Below are 22,550 nucleotides of genomic sequence, written 5' to 3'. Positions count from 1 at the left end.
AGTTAGTTTTGAGATGGCAGGTGAAGCAGAGATTGAAAATGAACCAGGTTGGGGTTGACTTTTCTCCTTCGAAAGGCATGAGGACATGAATAAAACAAAGCAGAGAGGGTTGGCCCACATGTTTCTGAACTAAAGCCATGACTCCTTTCAGGTTAGCATTTCCTAGGGTTCAAAGATGTGTGAAAAGAGAGGAAGAGCAGTAGGTTTCGGGGCCTCGGTTGTTTTCTTCAGAGCACTGCAGGCCCTGCTGGCAAGGTTTCCAGATATGCGCACCGAGTGGATGCCAGCGTCTGAGCTTGTGTGGCTTTCTGGGACAATAGCAACCCCTGTACCTGCAGGATGCCGTGTGGCTGCAGGACCCGCCTCACAGCTGGCGACATTTCTCCTGTTTGATGACAGGGTAGCACTTGGGGTACAGGAACACAAGCAACAGTAGACCCCCCCCACTCCTGTTTTTAAAACGTGAGTACCCTCAAGAGAAAGCGAGGGAACAGTGGATGAAGTAAACTGCTCACGTGACCTTTTGCCTATTTATTTACCAAATGCTTCTTTAATGCTTACCATGTATCATTGTTCTAAATACTTCTAAAAACAGGAACTCAGTTGCTCCTCACAGCAACCTTAAGAGGTAGTAGTGTTATCAGCCCATTTTACAGATGAGGACTCTAAAACTCAGAGAGGTAACATCACTTGCCTGGGGTCACACAGTTTGTCGGTGGCAGCACCAGGGCTCACAGGGGCTCCCAGCCTGGGCTCCCAGCTTGGCCCCTGTAGATGCATCTGCACGAACAGTCCTCAGCCAGCACAGCACCTCTCTTGTTATGGAATCCCTCTTGTATTTTTTCTGGTGGAGATGCCCAAACCTATCAGAATTATCTTATTTTTTGTTCGGTTTCGCAACAGGCCTTTCTAAAAATAGTATTATTTTACATGTAATATTATAAATAGTATTATTACAAAAATAGTATTATACTGTCTTCTGTTTTTTTGAGCACTTACTACGTGCAGGTCCTCCTGTGCCAGGTGCTTTATAAACATTAATTCTAATCCTTCAACTGTAAGGAAGAAGTTGTTTCCTCCCATTTCACAGAAGAGAAAGTAGAGGCCAAGTAGGTTGGTCACTCAGCTGACAATGTCCAGCCAAGTCATGAACCCAGGGTTGGGCCTCGCTCAGCTGTGTTATAGGACAGAACTAAATAGAAACAGATCCTTCTCGACCCCCATCCAGGTGAGACAGTTTCACAAAGCACCCGAAGGACCTTGTGGTGTGCGGATGACGAGGATGTGTGTGTGTGGGGCCCAGTTGTGTATGCCTGTTGTCCCCGTGCTGGCTTTCACTCGCAAAGGCATCCTGACACGGACAGTAGATCATGTGGTCCTCCTACCTGCCCCACTTGGGACTGGATGCTGCATGGTTTGCAGGCGAGTGTGTCCACAGCATTAACCCCCCAGACCTGGCCCCTTCTGATCCCGAAGAGTTTTGCAGTTTTATCTTCTGCTGGGCTTCATTAAGCCCTCGGTTGGTCTGAGGCTTTCGCGCTGCCCCCAGTTGTAAACGTTGTGCGATTCCTGGTATTCAGGTTAACAAATTAGCTCAGTTAGATGGGTAAATTAGTCATCCTCACTTTCTCAAGTCCTGGTGGAAGAGCTCTGCGAAATAGTATTTATAGTTTTCTAACAAGCAATTTAAAGGACACCAGCATGTGGCATTTGTTTAAGAGTAAAACGTCCTAAACAGTGCCCTACTTAGAAACAGGTTTCCAGATTTGCTCATGGACCGAGGGACGCGGCAGAGCAGGTACCCCTGTGCTGTGTCCTACGAGCGCTTCCCAGCTGGGTCTCTTGTCTCTGGGGGCTCCAGCCAAGCGCAGCGGGGAGCCTCATTTTTGTCAAATTGTTTTTTCCGTACCGCCTGAGTTTCTAAACAGGCTTCAAAGCAGGCTGCTTTGAATTCTGAGCGGTAGATGGTGGAGGCCCAGCGACATGGAGGTTGAGAGAGACACACCCCACCCCACCCCCAGAGAGCTGCCGGCACTGGAGGCCGGGAGGCAACCTGGGAAAAGGTAACTCCCTTACTAGCTAATTGAGGATGCGGCAGCTCTCGAGCCTCACAGGGCTCATTTCCTCTCGTGTAGGAAAGTGACACCCCACCTCACAGGGTCACCAGAGGATTAAATGAGCTGATGCAGCCAGTGTGCCTGAACCATACGAGGCACTCGTTCACCTTGAGGTCCCTTCCTTCCTTCCTGGATCCTTTTAAGTGTTCGCCTCAGAGGCTGGCGTCCTTGTTCCTGGCTCAACTGGCTCTTCAAACAATCTTATTAATGCCTATTAAAATGAAACCCAATAAAAATGCCAATATCTGGTGTTGAAATAATTGATGTAGCAGGGGGAGCCCCGTGGAGCACCCAGGCAGGCCCCGGGTGCAATTTAGCCTCACACCTGGGGGATGAATTTCACAACTGTAATTGCTACCATATAATTCTTATTGATGTTGTGCTGTAATTCCTATTTATTCCACGGGGCTTGTAAATGCATTAGGACTTGTCAACATATTATTTTACACTGTTTATGATCTGTAGAATTATGTCCTTCAGGGTTATATTGTGCAAAAGCTCCAAATAAACGGCTGTGGACCTCGTTAAAGAAAGAGCAAAGAGGGGCTGCTTGTTGAAGTGGTTCTCCATCCCTGCCGTCCCGGGCAGAAGTCAGCACAGCAGATTTTTAATTCAGTTCTGAGCAGAGCTCTTAACCAGGATACAAGGGAATCCCCTCGTCTGTCTGAGCTGTCTGCTGCAACGGCTCAGCCCTCCCTCCCAGGGAGGGTTTTGTGTAGCTGAAAGGCAGGTGCTATTCCCTGAGGACAGGTGCGTAGGGAATCGTTTGGTCTTCCTGGAGCTGGACCTGCCTTCTGAGGATGATGATGACATTGTGTCCTCAGAGCTCTGGGCATTTCTGTCCCCCTGCTCCCTAGCTTGGGGTAACACCCTTTTAGTTCTAAATTTCTTCATGGTCTTCCCAGCTCAGCTTATAAAGAAAAAGAACTGAAATTAATTCCCACCGAAGTGTAAATACCTAGTAAGTGTAGAATGTAACCCCCTCCTACAGATTTTGTGTTTACCATGCCAATAAAGCATAAAACTATGGGGACAGAATTCTGTCCATTGTAACGTCAGGCATATCGTGTGTGTGCGTGTCCGTGTGTGTGTTGGGGCAGGGGTGTGTCTGTCGTAGTTGGTTAGTTTTGGTTTTAGCCTTCCCAGCACCTTTGCGGTCAATCACCTTTCCCGCAGAAGACTGCGTCCAAGCTCTTGCACAGCTCATTCCTCGCCATGAATCGCTGGGAAGCCCTTTCCCTGGTCTCTCCCGTGGGAAAGCAGATATGTTGCCCCCAGGACTGTCCCGGGGACTAGATGCACTTGCAGCCCCTTGGCGCCTGGACGCTCTCTCCCAGGGCAGCAGGAGCCGCCGCCGTGCGGGGCGTCCTGACAGCCCTTGTGTTTCTCCTCTGGCCCCACAGGCAGCGAGTACGATGAGGAGGAGGTGGATTACGAGGAGTCGGACAGCGACGAGTCCTGGACCACAGAGAGCGCCATCAGCTCCGAGGCCATCCTCAGCTCCATGTGCATGAACGGCGGTGAGGAGAAGCCCTTCGCCTGCCCGGTTCCCGGCTGTAAGAAGAGGTACAAGGTAAGAGACGTGCCACCCCGCTTGGCGTAGGTGGCCCCCCGGAAAGCCAGGCCTGGGCCCAGGCTGCCCGCAGGTCAGTGCTGTCCCTGGTTTCTGGCCGTTGGGTGTGTTGTCCCCTTCACTGACCTGTGTGGGAGCGGTACGTCAAAAGAGAGTTTTTTTGGTGGGAGAATCATGTCTTTGATATTCTTCAGATTCATGTCAGACCAGTCAGAATATCAAATGCGTCACCTGTTTATTTGCCGAACACCTTCCGCAGCGGTCGGCTCTGCAGACGGTTCACAGAGCCCTTTTGGAAAACGCTGCAGGGTATTTACTTCCAGCTGAGGAAGCCCTTGCTTGAAAAGGGAGAAAAGAGAAAAGGGGCTTTGGTATTTTTCTCACCAAACCCGCCCGCTGTAGCTTCGATGAACTCTCTGTAGGCGGCGCAGAGCCTGTGTCTCTCAGGCCTGCCTCTGGGTGTCAGGGCAGCTGGGGGCGCCAAATTCTCTACTAAGAAGACTCAAAGGGACAGAACAGTGAGGACACCCACAGCACTCAAGTGTGGGTCCAGAGGGCATGTCGAAAAACAAAGTTGCAAACTTTCCCATGAGGTGTTGGCAGTTCTTTAAAATCCAGCTGTGAGATAGAAATGTAAAAATCAAAAACATACCTGGTGCATTTGACGAGATGCTACTTTCCCCAGCAGACTGACTGTTTTTAAAGAAAGGCTTGAAAAGTGTATGGCAGCATAAGCGCTTCCCGTATCGCTCCTTCTTCAGTATGTCTCTGAACACTAAAAAAATCTATTTCAATACTTTTTATACCTGCTTCTGATATAAAAGCATGAAACCCAAATGTATCACAGGTAAGTTGCCCATGATTTCACCTGATCTATATACTGTTAAATTTTTATCATGGGAAGCACAGATGTGCTTTGTTTAAACTACAGTGAAAAACCCCAGGATGGAGATGTGAGGTCCCATCAGGGTGTCCTGACGCGCTGTCTGGGTACCCCAGGTGCACATGTACATTCCTCTGGATCAGAAGGCAGCGAGGAAGTGGGTGCAGGGGTGAGAAAGCAACAAAATTGTTATCTCAGGAGCCCAGGGGAATCGTTCGACAAGCTAGTTTGTCCAGAGGACAGCTCTGCTTGCAGAAAGAGATTTTTCCCTTCTTTCTTTCTTTCAAAGTGGAGAAAGCTGGACAGGGATGCTGTCCTTGTACCCTGCCTACCTCCAGATGCACCTTCTCTCCATGCTTCATGAGAGCTGGTCCTCTGTGCTCTGCCGTCTTGCTGCCTTCTCTCAAGGGTCCAAACACTGTCTAAAGGATGTCTTGCACATCAGCGATGTTAAAAGAGAGAGCAAAGTAACGACCCAGATTGTAGCTGACCGAAAAAAACCCCAAAAAGCTGGTGGGGGGGGTGGTATAAGCTACACCCTTTATGATGAGGCCCTCTGTCTTTCCCACCTCTCTTTCATTCCTTTTTTACATCCTTTTCCCCTGGTCATTTTTATTTTCTTGTCATTATTCTTTGGCTTCTATTTTTCTTGAGTTTCCAGCAGTTTCCTCTCCTGCAGTTTGTCTGTGTCTAGGTTGGTGGGGCCTTTGCAGTGTTGTTTCTCCATCTGAGGCCAAAAGAAAATTGTGTGAACCTTGGGCTACGGAGGCTGCCTGCTTCAGTACCACTAACTGGTGAACGACATGGGTGGCAATTAGTGGTCCTGCTTTCCATGAGGGAAGTGTGAGTTTCCTTTTCTGAGCCAGAGTGCCACGTAACGGTGCACATGGGACAGGAACAAATGCATAACTGCTTCTCCTGACCAAGTGCTTGACATGAGTGTGGTCATATTCCCTACAGTTTTAGTCTAACTCCTTCTGCTGGGAAGTTACTGGCCGCAGGGTGTACCAGGTGTTCTCTGGTATAATTATTTCATCTTATTTACTGCGTGATGGTTGGAATGGGTGTTGGTGAGTGGAGGGCGTAATGAGCTTGGTGTGCTGTGGAGTCGGGCAGAATCCACAACTGCTGCCATCTTGTTCATGCCCAGGGCTGACTTCACATGTGTCTCATTCCCTGCCCCCGTCGGCAGGGAGTCTCTCAACCATGAGTCTCTTGGGCACTGACTGAGGATCAGCTCTTCTCACCATTTCATTGGCATTTGCAGAACTGGGAGAAGATGAGCATCTAACTCCCCAGACTTCATACAGAGTAGGGCAAGGGAGCAGGGTCCGCAGTACAGCTAGGTCTCCGAGTTGTTTCCCGTGTTATTTCTTCTGCCTAGAATGCCCCCCTTCCCCTCCGCTCTCCTTCAGTACCTCTCATTTTCTTTCTTTTTCTAATTAATTAATCTATTTATTTATTCTTGGCTGCGCTGGGTCTTCGTTGCTGTGCACAGGCTTTCTCTAGTTGCAGTGAGCGGAGGATACTCTTCATTGCGGTGTGCGGGCTTCTCATTGCGGTGGCTTCTCTTGTTGCGGAGCACAGGCTCTAGGTGTGCAGGCTTCAGTAGTTGTGGCACGCAGGGCTCAGTAGTTGTGGCGCACGGGCTTAGTTGCTCCGCGGCATGTGGGATCTTCCTGGACCAGGGCTCGAACCCGTGTCCCCTGCGTTGGCAGGTGGATTCTTAACCACTATCCCAACCAGGAAAGTCCTGAATGTCAGTTCTATTTAAAACCTGAGTACTGAATAAGACAGTAGTTATCAAGTTCTCAGCATGAGGAAAAGTTCTCACTGTAGTGACCTTCCTTGTCCTATTGGAGCTTAATTCCCTTTCCCCCTTTCAGAGACCAGAGGATTTAATAAGTATTTCATTTTCAAGTTGCCTGACATTGTTTATTTTTGTTATTAATATTTTTGAAAGACCAAACTCATTTCAGGGTCTCTGCAATTCGGAGTTTCAGTGAAGCTTTTTAAGCTCCTCAAGTCTTAGAAAGTGAAGTTTCCATTGCTGTCTGTGAATGAACAGATGGGGGAAATCTTACGTCTGATTAGAGCTTGTACTAACATTTGTGATAAGCTGTCCCATGACACTTGTGGACATTTTAAATCACAGCAACAAAGAGAAAGAGATGGTAAGGTAGTTTATTGTAGGCTCTTTGGCCAACCCTGGAAATGCCATGTGTTTCCACACATGCAACTGGCTTCCTAATTTTTCCAGAGTAATAAAGCTGACATGTGTCAGTGCCATAGCCACGCACAACACAGTGTTGACATTCCAGCTGGGAACTGACCACGGAACCTGTTGGAATCAACTCAACCCTGGGCGTGTCCTTCCCCTGGTGAACTCCAGATCTGGTTTCATGTTGGAGTGGCTTCTGGGGGCTTTGGCAATTTCTGGTTTCAAACCTTCCCTCGCCTAATTAGTTATTTAAAAAAAAAAAACAAACAAAGAACTCGGGCCTGGATGGAATATCTAAGACCTGGTCCTGTTGGAGTTGCTATATGCCTTTTTGTTTGTTGTTCAAATGTTTATTATTTTTGGTTTCCTCTCTTTTCTGACAAGGCGTGAGTGGCACTGGGGCACAGGGGTAAGCTGGATTTATAATGATCCATCTTGCAACAAGTTCCCGGTGAAAGCGAGGACATGAAATGTTTTAGTAGCGCTTCATCCACAGGAATGTTTTAGTAACCCTTCATTCACTGAGGTACTCAGTGAATATCTGTTGAGCTAATGGAATATTATTAAGCAGGCAGATGTAAATTATTAAGCATTTGTGAGTCAGGAGACTTCCTACCATAGTGTTACTATTAGAAAGTTGACAGTCTTTTTCTAATGATCATAAAACAGTTATTTCCTCCCCATCTCCCTCCCTCCCATAGGAGGGAAAGAATGTTTAACATAATATGCTAAAAATATTTTCATATTTATCTTTGTTGCCTGGCTCCAGCTAGGTGGTTCTCACCTGGGTCTCTCATGCCGCTGCAGTAGGGTACCAGCTGGGGCTAGATAACACAGGTTGGCTTCTTTACCCATGTGCCTGGGCCCCTGGTGGGATGGTTGGAGCAGCAAGGGGCTGGCAGGGCGTATCCACCCATCTCTGTTAATGGGTCGGATTCTGCACCGTCACTGCCCTCCCCACATCCCAGCGCAGCAACCTCCTACTCCCCAGCATGCCTCTAGAAGACCAGTGAAGTGCCTCGTCGCCCTGCAGGCAGGGATTAATGCAGGGATGACAAGGGCTGAAGGCGCAGAAGGCCAACAGCTGGACGTTCAGGGAAGAAGTCGTGTCTGTCCTTGTGGTTCAACTCACTGGACAGCCCTCAGACTCAAAGCATAGACAGCTGGTTGCTCCTTGTCACCCCTGGGTTCAACAAAGTCGAGAGGATTCTCTTCCATAGGACTTTTGAAAAGTATTAATGTGCACTGTGAATCTCCAATAGGGAAATATAAATAGTAATAACCACTGAACATACTTTGTTTCATGGCAACTCTCAATTTCTTCCAGAATGAGGCATGCTCTAACAAATTCATTCATTCACAGGTACTAGTGGAGCAGCTACTATGTGCCAGGCACGGTGCTAGATGCTCATGAAACAACTGCAGTTTGTTCTTATTCTTTGGGAGCTCGATAAGGGCATCCTACGAAGTGGAAGACGGCTATGTTGGAAACCTTTCGTTGGGCACAGGACTGGCCTCAGTGGGCCTAGATTCAGATAATACTTTAGAAAACAGTCCACTCTTCTGGTGATCTGTACTCAACAACTTCCTATCTTCTCTTTTCCCTTACTCCTCAGTCTGACAGTAGCTGGCTTGGAAATTAAGACCTATGCTCTAGCATCACTTCTGCCATTTATTCTTACTTAAATCTTCCATCAGTTTACTCAGTGTCCTGAGCCTGTTTACTCACCATGTAATTGGGATAAGCAAAACTAACTTGGTTGAATCTGTAGCGTGATTCTAGGCATGACGTCTTAAATAGAATATGCAAGTGAGCTAGCAAAACCAATTGATAGAAATCCAGAAAGCATTTTGTTATTTCATGTTATCATTTAGGATTTGTAGGCCAATTTGAAGTTTGGAACTTCTCTGTTGCTGAGGCTTTAATAACCTAACATTTTTAAAGTTCACTGTATGTTTGGAATAATACATAAATAAAAAGTAGGGCCTTGTCTGCCCATAGGTGTTTATTTAACACACACAACAGTGCTGGGGCAAGATTTGGGCACAGATACTGGCTTAAAGCAGAGTAGAAAATGGACCAAAAATCCCTACATAAGGTAGCGGTTATCATGGTTGGCTGGGAGCAAGACATAAGCTGAGTTTCCAAATGAAGAATTTATACACGTCTTGAACTTCATTACCCTAACCTATGTTTTCTTTCTTTAGATTCTTTTCGGGGCCATCTTGAGGATATTTGTATGTAATTTTTCATCGTTAACATTCTTCAGAGTAGAAACAAGATTCAGAGGGAGCTGTGCCTCTTTAAAAGTCTGGGTCTTAAATACGTATTTTATGTAAAAGTCAGAAGTCAGTACTTTCAGGGTAACTGAGGTGTGTTTGAAATTGCCTTGGGTGAGCTGTGTACATGACCTAGTCTGCACCGCCCACGATTAACACACGACTGCGAGTTCGCGAAAAAGCCTGTTCTGTCTACAGCTGCCATCCAGGAGCTGTCCAGTTGCAGTCAGACCTGCACTGAGGTTTTCCCCGCCATCTGACACTGTGTGACTCCGTCTAATAGGTGATATTTTTGTCCTCTCCACAGAATGTGAATGGCATAAAGTACCATGCTAAGAATGGCCACAGAACACAGATTCGTGTCCGCAAACCATTCAAGTGTCGTTGTGGTAAGAGTTACAAGACAGCTCAGGGCCTGCGGCACCACACAATCAATTTCCATCCCCCGGTGTCGGCCGACATTATCAGGAAGATGCAGCAGTAACATGCTGGTCATAACTGTGCCAAGAAATCCTCACCAGCAGTTGCTGATTTTGAAAACAGCCACCTTTTTTCAGGGGAAGCATTCAGCAACCCTTTAAAGAATAAATGCATGCTTTAAGTTTTTTCTGTAATTTTGGAATGATGTATCTTTGTAGAGTTAATGATTTTGTACATTTGCACATGTAATCATCATACCCATTTTCATTACTTTGATATAAGGTGCTAAACAAAGCTCTAGGTTTTTCAGCACATTTCCCCCAAAACAAGACAGAAATTGAGGGCATGTTGTGTATCGTTTAGCTGTGTTGCAGTGATATCATTTGCGGGGGAGGAGGGGCTAGCACTGAGGGTTTTTCCCCCAAGATTATAATGTGATTGGTTGAAGTTTTTCAACACATCAACTCATTGTGTTCAAAACCAAAATAATACCTTCACTGTCAAACTGGTTACCATGCCTTACATAATGGAGTGAGTTAGTACCTGTGACTAGAAAGACTTTAGGTAACGGAAATATAAATAAGAAAGAATGTTTAACATAATATGCTAAAAATATTTTCATATTTAAATAACATGCATAAAAGGTGTGCTTTCTGTGTTTTATATTATCTTGCAAATCCTTTAGACCTTTAAAAAGCTGAAAATCTTGCCATGTGACTTACCAATCATTTTAGTGTTACAAATGGCATTTTTGTACAAAAAGTCTATTCAGTTCACTCATTAACACACAGTCATTGAGTGCCTGCTAGGTGCAAGGGATTCAATTTATGCCTATTGATGTCGGTGGACCAAGATACCAGTTTAGTGAAATACTTTCCCCTCAAATACTTTCCCCTGAAATCTGTTAGGAAACACTTTGAAATACTTAAGTGCAAATTTTGTGTGTGTGAAATTTAGTTCTATCTTCATCTTTAGGTGAAGTTTTAAAGCACTTTGTCGTTCTCTATTGCCAACAGATGTGATGTTTTATGTGTTGCCAGTTCTTGCAACCACTGCCCTAACAACCTGCGGGTTGCAGATAAGAATTAAAATGCCAAGCGCGTTTCAAAGAGGAGCATCTTGTTAAGACCCCTGTTGCCTCCTCATGCTCATTGTGTTTCCAGACTTTTTTTAAAGGCACTTTTTCCATCACATTGTAGATGTCTGTATTCCCACTGGAAATGTCTGTTTAGCTTTGTAAGACATTTTGCTGAAATATGAAATTGAGCCTTATTGACAGGTAAGTGCTTCTTGCAGCAGGTGGTCAGTGACTAATACGTGACCCATTAGAGTATAACCTACGTCTGGACCATTCCTAACGTTTTTCTTACCAACAGTACCATCATGCCTTGAGTGTTCATTTCTCCCAAGTGCTATTCCTTAAACATGAGTTTACCAATTGCCTAATTATGCAATAAAAATTGCTTTGAGATGGCTAACTGCCCACAAAACTGACGAAAATCAAACTCGAAATGCTTGTAAAATAACTTTCTTCCCGTGTTTCCATTTGTTGAAAGTCTTACAGATGGAAAGCAGGTGTTCCTCCCTCCTCAGTTTTTCAGACGTTTTGAAAGGAAGACAATTCTGTTAGCCAGATGGGTAAGCTTCTATTAATACACTCTTAAATTGTGAATCCCTCATAATGAGGGATTTAAAAGTTATTTATAAAGACACTACCCGCTAAAAATGTCCTCAGATCTCTGAAGAGTAGTCTTGGTCCTGAATATACAGTGTTATCCTTTATCTTTTAAAGGGTGATACAGACATGAGAAGCTACCAGTTGGTGCATAAGAAGGCCCTACTTGGCTATTTCATATCTACCTAGAATTGACCAAATTTTTTTTTAGGCCAGCAATTATTATTTAGCTTCGCTCCTTCTAGTGCAAGAAACTGTAGGCTGGATCAGTAGTTCAACAGCTAAACAGTCATAAAATAGTCATTGTGCATGTTAAATTTCTTTCAACTATAAAAATTTCCAGTTTCTATTTACTTATTCATTGTGACAGTATTACTAAACAGGTAAGGATGGGAATATTTTGTTATACCGTGTATAGTGAATGTATTGTACTGTGTCTGTGAAAACTGTGCTTTAAATTATATTTTCATATGTTTTGTTCAGGACAGAGCACATTTAAGTTTGAAAGCAACAGAGGTTTGTTTTAGAACTGAAGGCAACTTAATGAAACAAAATTGCTGTCAAGAAAAGCTGCTTATAAATGTAAATGAAATCACATTTAAAATAAACTGCCTCTGACCCAAAATAAACATGGCTCTTTATTTTCATTAGCATCCATTATAAAGACCAGTATCAAGTTTGCCACAGAAACGAATATATCCATTCAGTACCTTGTTCTAAGGCTGCCTTTTTTGGGTGGGGGCAGAATTCAGCTGACATGTAGATTTCATCAATGTTTTGCCTAGGTTAGTATGATGAACAATTTCATTTCACTGGTAGTAGCACTATAATATTCAAAGGATACTTTTAGGTTAGTATGGTCCATAATTATTAACTGATGGAACAAAAATGTTCGTATCATTGAACATATTTTACCTGAATATATTCTGCTTAGCATATAACCTATCCAGAAGCTTAAAACATGGAGTCTTCATTACCGCTGCATCCCAGGTCTGCCATGTCCTGATATCTGACTGCCCAATACTGTTTTGCCCTAGACTCACACCTTTTAAAGGATTCCAACGATACATGAATTCTGCTCCTAGAAACAAATACAAGTGAGATGGTGTATATGCGGTTCACATATAGTACCCCAAAATGCCACTACACTGAATATTAAGTTAACATCTTAGATAGCTAGTTTGCTTAAGACAAGCTTAAATATTTTGATAACCACAAAAACAGCAAAATCAAAAAGTCAGTACTTTAAATCCTTAACATTCATATTCTAAAAGGGGAAAGGACTGTAGTTCAGAAAATTTTTTTAGTGACCCAGACCAAAAAGACATTCAAGATGCTAGACTTAATGAAAAACTATCACAAATAAATTTGACAATGAAATTACACACTTCTAAAAATGTGTCTACTTTAATGTTAATGAATACTATATACAGCAGAGTCATAACGAACACGATAGTTTGATTTGGGTTTATGCATTACATATTTAATCACTTACTGAGAACATTTTTTCAAAGTTATACTCATCAAGAAAATGTGAAAAAAGACATAAATTTTCTGTGATTTTTATGCCACAACCATCACTGTTTAGTAGATCATTTAATATGAAACAATTACACTGACATATCTTGTTCCACTTCCCCATCAGATAGAAATACAACTTTAAGATGGCTTAAAAATAATCAGATATTCTAAAATTTTTTAGTCATAAAATTAGCAAAATATGCATTCTATTAATTCCTAAAGCAAACATTTCAAATATAAAAAGGATATTTGCTATCTTGGAAGCATGTGATCTCATTCTACATGCAGCTCCCCTTCTAAAGAGGGTTAAAAAAAATATTTCATGGGCTAAATTATGAAGTTTCTGTATTCAAAAGAATAACTTTGCAAGACTTATGATAAATTCTTTGTGTTACATAACTTTTAGTAGTCATGCTCAATCAACAAGGTCAACAGAGATGTGTAAATATTCTGCTAAATAACACACTATACATACCTATTTTTTCAGTGTGGTAACGTTAAAATAATCCGTTTCCTTCATTCATATAATTTTTCAAAATGGGGAATAAATAAAGATACAAATACACAAGAACTTCTTAAGCAGGTAAGATTAACAGAGGTTAAAATTATATTTATTGATAAGTGATAAACCAAGGACTGACCCTGACACTACGTAACACCAAACTCAAAGTAGCTCTTGGTCAGAAAAGTGCAATAGAGGGTACATGAAAGTGACACCTTGTGGTCTCCTTAGTGGTCTGAGGTGTGTTTTTTTCCCAACTGCCGAACTGTATTATTAACTCCTAATAAAAATTAACTAGTCAAAATTTAAAACATTCTGATCAAAATGGGTTTGTACATGCCTTTCAAACCCCTGCTGGTCATAGTCAGGAGGGAACTGCTCGCTGCACATTGGGCACACCTTCCAGTGACTTTCAACATGTTCTTCAAATTTGCTCTGATCGTAGTTGGGAGGGAACATTAATTCACAGAGTGGACATTTCTTCTGAACATCAAAGCTTGAGGAAATAAAATGAAAGAATTACCTATTTCTAATAAACAGATTTTTAACAGCAGTAACCTTCAGATACAGTGAGGTTACATTTATCTAGTTAAGCTGATATGCATACTAACACTTACCTTGAAACTCTTCAGTTACGCCAGGAACCTCTTTTTCTGCTCCTAAAAGCTTGCTATTGACAACTGTGTAAACCATTTGTAAAGCCTCTAATTTTAGTTTTACGATTAGATTGACAAAGAAAATCTTTTTCTCATCAAAATCCAAAAAATACAATCACATTATGTGAAATGAGGCTCAGTGACAAGAATTCTTCAATTTTTAACAAAATATGCCTTTCGTAAAACTATAAAGATTCATACAACTTGTAGCTTCCCAACAGTGTTCATTCAGTTTAACAACTAAAGGTGTTTACAGCACTGGTCCTCCAGGTACGGTGCGCATCAGAACCACCTGGAGGCATGCTGAGACGTGTACTGCTGGGCCCTACAGCAAGGATTTGGGGTTCAACAAGATCTGAGTTAGGGCCCTGGACCATATGCATTTCTAGCAAATTTTCAAGGACCATACGTTGAGAGCCACAGGTAATCCCAATTGTACACAGGAAAGAGAAAAATTACCTGGGATCAAAGCAAAAGCCTGTTCCATGGCCACGTAAATGCTGACTTGGAGGATCAGGGGCAGTGGGCACATTCTCATCTTCCTAGGCAAACAATAATTGTGCAACTTTTGAGAAAAGTGAAACCAAATAGAAGTTCCTCAATTAATTAATTCAATCAAGCACCGTATAAAGGAAATAAGATTACACTTTTAGAAATTTACTTCTATTATCATTAAATTAGATTTTCATGTAAACATGTTTGAAAGTAACTTTTTGTTTTTTCGAGAGTATTTCACTATGGACTAAGTCATACCTTGAAATAAAAAGCAGTATTCAGTGGAATGGAGAGTATACTACACCTGTGTGTGTGAATGAAGTAGAGATCAATAGACTTTTTTGACCGATATGTAGGTAACTTTACCGACTTTTCATTCCATACACTGGGTGACCACTTTCATAAAAATCTTAAGACTGCATTATTTTTCCTTTTATTCTCATTTAATGACTATTAATCTGTAAGATAGGCAGGATCTTCTTTGATAATATATACCCACTGCACAATACGTAGAAATTATAAATAAAGGAAAACTCTGTGTGTGTGTGTATGTTTTGGGGCAAATACACAAGCAAACCCAACTGGAAAACCATGTTAAAGTGAAGCAATGCACCAAACTACAGGCCTCAAAAACCCTAATGTAAAACAATCAGATTCAAATTTAAATATCTGATTAACATTATCAAGGAAGACTCCTAAAACCCTGTAAATCTGAGTCTGAATCTGAAAGAAAATGCTGGTTTGAATTTCCATGCCTGCATCCCTCTAGTCACTTTTTATAGATTTGCACACTGCTGCTACATCAATATCCAAGCACAGACTGTCACTTCATATCCAAAGCAGCCACATCATCTGAAGTGCCCATTTGCTTTCTTCCCCTAAGCAGTCTGTTAGCTTCTCTCATGTCATGAACTAACAGCACACAACAGGTGGAAGAGGCACTGATTAAAGTCCTTATGTTGCTGGGTAGTCATGATTGCCCCAGAACTATTAATAGGCTCATAAGTCAGGTCTGTCATAGGAAGAGGTTCCAAAAAAGTGTATGTGATGTGAAATTTTAAGTGACCAAACAAAAGATAAATTGAATTTTTTTTGGGGGGGGGGGGAAGGAACAGTAAGGGAAGGCGTGGTAACTTAGCTATTATTCTGACAGTTATCCCCCACCCCCGTAAAAGCTCAAAAAAGGAGGTGAGAGACTTTTTTTTCCCATGTGCATCACATGAGAAAACACTTTTGTTTACATGATTCCCTTAGGATATAACTGGGCAAAAGAAAAACAGGATCAATAACCTAATAGGGCACTGAGAAGTTGGGGAATGTTGGGGGAAGTACTTCATATACTTCAAAAATTAAAAGTCTTTAAGTAAGTAAAATCCAGACAGTTTTTAAATCTGCAGGGACAAAGAGGGAAGATGATTTAGTAGTTGAATCTGCTAAGCTTACATATGTATAACAGGCAAATTGTGATTCTGTGCCACATTACTCTGGCTGCCATACTTAGGCCTTCCAGCAACAATACCCGAAAATGAATCTGCTTAAACAATTACATATAAAATAATGAACAAAATTTTCTCATATATAAATGTTTTAAAATTTTTTGAAATGCTATTGAAGAAAAAGAATAAAACAAAAGGTCTTCATATTCTACTTTTCAAAATTCTTGATGAGACATATTTATAATATTGTACAATACAACTTTCTAGGGGCGAAAATATAATGGAACCAAAAATCTCATAACCACCTTTCCCTGTGTTTTACAACAGCTGCAGCTCACACCAATTCACTGCTTCCATGAAGCAGCTAACAATAGAGTTTGGAACTAGCTAAGGTGCTAGTTTCAGACCACCTATCAGACATGTTAAAAATATGTCTGCTTATAAAATATGTGGATGAGGGGGGCAAAAAAAGCAATTTATACTTTCTAAGCCATATATAATTTGGTAAGGGAACTATTATTCTGTATCTTCTACCAGAATAAAAGGGGAGAGGAACTGAAGAGTAGAATTCTAGATGTAATAATGAGACATAAGTCCTCATGAAATAAGAAGTCACCTACTGGGAGAATAGTTTAAAACCAAGAAGTATGTAATAAAATCTGAGTAACCAATTCATATAATAAAGTCTCTGGTGATCTTGTCATGCAAAATGACCAAATTTTCACTCCCAAATACAGTTATTCCATTTTACTCATCAAGCTCGGCTAATTAGTTTCCAAACCATACTAGTTTACATATAACAAATTAGCCCAGGAAGTGAGGCTATTAAGGCAGGCTCACTGCTGCAACAAAAAATGGCTACTGGTGAAAAAAAGAGGAAAGCAGACAAGAACCCAAAACATCAAATAGGATTTCAACACTGGATCATACAGCTTTACTATACACCTTAAAAGAATGTGAGGACATCATTCAATATTAAGTTTTTAATTAATAAACTTCAGTCATCAAGGTTATTAGTACTCTATTTTAGCAAGATTTCCACCCAAAACTACTAAAACAATCAAGTTTTAGCACTGAAAGTTGTCAAGTCAAAAGAATTTTGAATAGCAAGTTTTAAAGTATAAGTACCTAGTATTTTAGCTAAACTGCTGAAATAATCTTGTAAGCAAATATTATTGGGAATACCACACTAAAATGTATTTACGAACAATTCCAAATAATTAAATTTTTCTTAAGAAAATATTTTCAATAGCATTTTAATCTCCACAAAGGTCTAAACCACTGTACATTGTTCATGTACCTTTAGACCCATGAGCACAATACTCTTTCTATTTGCAAACTGGTTTTTAAGCAAAGGAAACATGCTACGGTAAACTGAAGCTCTGTTTGAAACCCAAAACTTCTCATGAGATGCTCAACTCAAAATCTAGTCTCTAAAAAATATTCTTGTTTTTCTTATCAAAGTATATAACCAGTTTGAACATCTGAAATAGTATTAAAATTGGTTAATCTCTTAGACAACAAAATACATTTAATCAATCATAAAAATACAATTACCATACGATACAACAATTCCATTTCTGGGTATATATCCAAAAGAACTGAAAGCAGGAACTCAAACAGATACACTGGTACACCTATGGTCATAGCAGCATTATTCACAATAGCCAAAAGGTGGAAACAACTCAAATGTTTATCAGTGGATGCATGGATAAACAAAATGTGGTATACACATACAATGAAATATTATTTAGCCTTAAAAAGGAAAAAAATTCTGACATCTTACAACATGAATGAATCTTGAGGACATATATTAAGTGAAATAAGCCCATCACAAAAAGATAAATACTGTATGATTCTATTGTACTTATATGAGGTATCCAGAATAGTCAAATTCAGAGAGACAAAGTAGAATGCCAGGGGCCAGAGGGAGGGAGAAATGGAGTTGTTTAACGGGTATAGAGTTTCTGTTTTGCGAGATGAAAAGAGTTCCGAAGACTTGTTGCACAACAATGTGAATATACTGTTGACCACTGAACAATGAGGATTTGAACTATATAGATCTGCTTTTATGCAGATTTTATGCGGGATTTTTTCAATAGTATATACTACAATACTACATGAACTGAGGTTGGTTGGATCCTTGAATGCAGATCTGTGGATATGGGAGAAACCACAGATGTAGAGGACCAACTGTAAGTTATACTCAGATTTTCAACTGCATGGAGGGTTGGCACCCCTAACCCTCGCGTTAAGGGTCATCTGTACTTACTGCTATAGAAGCATGTACTAAAAAATAGTAAGATGGTAAACTTTATGTTATGTGTATTCAACCACAATAAAAAATGCAATTGTGATCAAACTAGCAATACACACTCGGGAGCTAATGATTGAGTTACACCATCTGAATCATTAGGATTCGGACAATCAGAATTTCTGAAACTGTGTTATGATTCCACCTTTGCCAGGAATTATTAATTGAAATATTTAGATATCATTAAGGATCTAGTAATGAATATCAATGAAGAAAGATCCACCACTTAATAGAACTTTTACTAAGTTAATAATTACTACTTTAGTTCAAGAGCATCCTACAAGAAACATTTGCTAAGGCCAAAATCAACACATTAAGAACAGAGTACCAATGACTCTGGGTAACTTTTATATAAAACTAAAGAATTAATGTTTATCCTTATAACTCTGTATTATTAAGTAAAATTCGTCAACATTCTCTTTTTATGAGATGTTACTGTTTAAGCTCAGCCAAACATCCATTTCTAGTAATATGTCAATGAAGGAATATCACTGAATTACAACTCCATAAAATTTAAAGGTATTTTAAAAATAGGAAAGCAAATAATTTTGTAAGATCTCTATTTTCAAATGTCACTTTTCTCAGATACATGCAGCCCTATGTTCATGCAACACTATTTACAAGAGCCGAGACATGGAAACAACCTAAATGTCCACCGACAGATGAATGGATAAAGAAGGTGTGGTATATATGTATACAAAGGAATATTACTCAGCCATAAAAAGAAACGAAATTGAGCTATTTGTAATGAGGTGGATAGACCTAGAGTCTGTCATACAGAGTGAAGTAAGTCAGAAAGAGAGAGACAAATACCGTAATGCTAACACATATATATGAAAAAAAAATGTCATGAAGAACCTAGGGGTAAGACAGGAATAAAGACACTGACCTACTAGAGAACGGACTTGAGGATATGGGGAGGGGGAAGGGTAAGCTGTGACAAAGCGAGAGAGAGGCATGGACATATATATACACTACCAAACGTAAGGTAGATAGCTAGTGGGAAGCAGCCGCATAGCACAGGGAGATCAGCTCGGTGCTTTGTGACCGCCTGGAGGGGTGGGATAGGGAGGGTGGGAGGGAGGGAGACGCAAGAGGGAAGAGACATGGGAACATATGTATATATATAACTGATTCATTTTGTTGTAAAGCAGAAACTAACACACCATTGTAAAGCAATTATACTCCAATAAAGATGTTAAAAAATTTTTTTAAAAAAGAGTGAAATAATGCCATTTGCAGCTACATGGACCTAGAGATTATCACACTAAGCGAAGTAAGTCAGAAAGAGAAAGCCAAATACCATATGATATCACTTATATGTAGAATCTAAAATAATGACACAAATGAACTTATCTACGAAACAGAAACAGACTCACAGAGAGAAGACTTGTGGTTGCCAAGGGGAGCCGGTGGAGGGGGGTGGTTGGATTGGGAGTTTGGGATTAGCAGATGCAAACTATTACATATAGAATGGATAAACAACAAAGACCTATTGTACAGCACAGGGAACTATATTCGATGTCCTGTAATAAACCATAATGGAAAAGAATACCAAAAAAAGTTACTTTTCTCCATATTCAAAACTTAAAACAAACCAAAGACCTAAATTAGAAGCTAGAGCTACCTTAGATAAAGCAATGGTTTCTGAGATACGACAACAAAAGTACAAGCAAAAAACGGATAGGTAAATTTGACTTCATCAAAATTTAAAACTTTTGTGCTGCAAAGGATACCACCAAAAGAATATAAAGACAATCCACAGATGGGAAAATATTTGCAAATCATTTATCTGGCAAGGGACAAATAATCCTATATAAAAATGGCCAAAGGACTTGAATAGACATTTTCCCAAAGAACATATACAAATGGTCAACCAGCACATTAAAGATGCTCAATATCATTAGCCATCAGGGAAATGCAAATCAAAATCATGATGATATGCCACTTCTCATCTACTAGGATGGGCTATCATCAAAACAACAGACAACAAGTGTGGGAAAAGATGTAGATAAGCTGGAACTCTTACACATACACACTGCCAATGGAAAAGGAATCATGCAATTCTTCAAAAGGTTAAACATAGAGTTACCCTATGACCCAGCAATTCAACTCCTAGGTATATAACCAAACTGAAAAAGGTATTCAAAACAAAAACTTGTACATAAGTTCACAGCAGCACTATTCACAAGAGCCAACTGTTAATCAACAGAGAAATGGATAAACAGAATGTGGTATATCCATACAGCACACTATTCAGCATTTAATAAAAAGGAATGCAGTACATTCTTCAAGCTAAATATGCATGTATGCTAAAACATGGATGGATCTGGAAAACATTATGCTAAGTGAAAGAAGCCAGTCACAAAAGACCTCACGTTATAAGATCTGACTTACATAAATGTCCAGAATAAGCAACTCTACAGAGACAAAGTAACTGCTAAACGGTACAGAGCTTCTTTTTGTGGTGAGGAAAATGTCCTAAAATTGAATGTGGTGATAGCTGCACAATTCTCTGAATATACTAAAAACCACTGAATTGTATACTTTAAATGGTAATTGTATGGTATGTGAATTATATCTCAATAAAGCTGTTACCAAAAATTACCTTTCTAAGATGATCTGAACATTAGTAGGCAGAAAATAAAAATAATTAAAAGCATTTCTTTAGCTAAAATCGTTAGTCACAAATATTTAAATAGACTCTACTGTATATGAAAGGCATTGTACTATATGGTATAGAGAAGGTAAAATTCAGCATTAAGAGATGCCAACCAGGGACTTCCCTGGTGGTCCAGTGGGTAAGACTCCACACTCCCAATGCAGGGGGCCTGGGTTCGATCTCTGGTCAGGGATCTAGTTCCCACATGCATGCTGCAACTAAGAGTCCACATGTCGCAACGAAGATCCCGCATGCCGCGACTAAGACCGGGCGTGCCTAAATAAATAAATATTTAAAAAAAAAAAACAAAAAGAGATGCCAACCAGAGATACACAATCAGCTAGAACAAAGTGTGTATTAAAAAAAAACAAAAAACAGAACATATAGAATTCATGTAATCTTTTTTTTTTAATTTATTTTATTTTTGGCTGCGTTGGGTCTTTGTTGCTGCACACAGGCTAGTTGCGGTGAGCGGGGGCTACTCCTCATTGCAGTGCACGGGCTTCTCATTGCGGTGGCTTCTCTCGTTGCGGAGCATGGGCTCTAGGCACACAGGCTTCAGTAGTTGTGGCTTGTGGGCTCTAGAGTGCAGGCTCAGTAGTTGTGGTACACAGGCTTAGTTGCTCTGTGGCATGTGGGCTCTTCCCGGACCGGGGCTTGAACCCATGTCCCCTGCATTGGCAGGCATATTCTAAACCACTGTGCCACCAGGGAAGCCCCTCATGTAATCCTTTTGATGATGTCTAATTTATCTATTTTTTCCTTTGCTGCTTGTGCTTTTGATGTCATATCTAAGAAACCATTGCCTAACATCACAAAGATCTATCTCTATGTTTTCTTTTGAATTTTATACTTTAGCTCTTATATTTAGGTTCAATTTGAGTTAATTTTTGTATATGGTATGAGGTAGAAGTCCAATTTCATTTTTTTGCGTATGGATATCCAAATGTCCCAGCACCAGTTGTTGAAATGATTATTCTTTCCCCTTTGAAATGTCTTGGGGGACTTCCCTGGTGGTGCAGTGGTTAAGAATCTGCCTGCCAATGCAGGGGACACGGGTTCGATCCCTGGTCCAGGAAGATCCCACATGCCGTGGAGCAACTATGCCCTTGCGCCACAACTACTGAGCCTGCGCTCTAGAGCCTGCACACCACAACTACTGAAGCCCATGTGCCTAGAGTCCATGCTCTACACCTAGAGAAGCCACCGCAATGAGAAGCCCACGCACTGCAACGAAGAGTAGCCCCCGCTCACCGCAACTAGAGAAAGCCCACACACAGCAATGAAGACCCAACACAGCCAAAAATAAATTAATTAATTTTAAATAAATGTCTTGGCAGTCTTGATAAAAGTGAATTGGCTGTAATTATATACTACTTTTGTAAACAGAAAACATACTGGTTATATTCAAAGTAAAATTTTAAAAATAAGACAACATATGAAAAATGGCAAAATTTAAGAAAGGCAAAAATTCCATGTGTCATGACAATGGGAAACAGGCCTTGATTCTTTAAAGCAGTGATTCCCAATAATTGTGGAGTCATAGCCCCTTTGAAAACCACAGATCCTTCTGAGAATAAAAACTAAAAAACTCATGAGAAAAAAATGTAAATACAAAAATTGTCAGTCTTCAATTGGGGGGTTCATAGTGAAGGATTCATGTGGAAAGCTGCAAACTACACATTAACAGAATGTGTGAACCTCAGTCTTTCAGAGATAGAGGAGAAAGGAAAGAAGTAAAGCTAGTCAGGTGAAAGGGAAACATTATACAAAGGCATAAAAACAACTGGAAAGT

The 22,550-nt window shown here is 40.7% G+C and overlaps 2 protein-coding genes across 5 annotated transcripts in view; one reads left to right on the top strand and one right to left on the bottom strand.

The window, feature by feature from the left end:
- Positions 1 to 11,798, top strand: part of JAZF1 (JAZF zinc finger 1) — a 337,621-nt gene extending 325,823 nt beyond the window's left edge. Inside the window, exons 4-6 of one of the 2 annotated variants that reach the window (XM_060020654.1) lie at positions 3,521 to 3,690; positions 9,382 to 9,463; positions 11,051 to 11,798. In XM_060020654.1, coding sequence (XP_059876637.1) covers positions 3,521 to 3,690; positions 9,382 to 9,463; positions 11,051 to 11,124 — 326 coding nt within the window. In that variant the 3' untranslated portion in view covers positions 11,125 to 11,798. Of the gene's footprint in view, positions 1 to 3,520; positions 3,691 to 9,381 lie in introns of both variants that reach the window. The other variant, XM_060020653.1, reaches the window with a different exon arrangement.
- TAX1BP1 (Tax1 binding protein 1) overlaps positions 11,781 to 22,550 on the bottom strand; it is a 90,313-nt gene continuing 79,543 nt past the window's right edge. For 2 of the 3 annotated variants that reach the window (XM_060020651.1, XM_060020650.2), the window contains exons 17-19: positions 14,308 to 14,390; positions 13,533 to 13,688; positions 11,781 to 12,250 (exon numbers count right to left, since the gene is read on the bottom strand). In XM_060020651.1, the coding sequence (XP_059876634.1) occupies positions 12,124 to 12,250; positions 13,533 to 13,688; positions 14,308 to 14,390 (366 nt within the window). In that variant the 3' untranslated portion in view covers positions 11,781 to 12,123. The remainder of the gene's footprint in view (positions 12,251 to 13,532; positions 13,689 to 14,307; positions 14,391 to 22,550) is intronic. The other variant, XM_060020652.2, reaches the window with a different exon arrangement.

Source organism: Delphinus delphis, chromosome 9 (genome assembly GCF_949987515.2).
Source record: "Delphinus delphis chromosome 9, mDelDel1.2, whole genome shotgun sequence".
Lineage (NCBI taxonomy): Eukaryota > Metazoa > Chordata > Mammalia > Artiodactyla > Delphinidae > Delphinus > Delphinus delphis.
The sequence above is the reverse complement of the archived record's forward strand: the minus strand, read 5'-3'. Positions and strand labels throughout refer to the sequence as shown.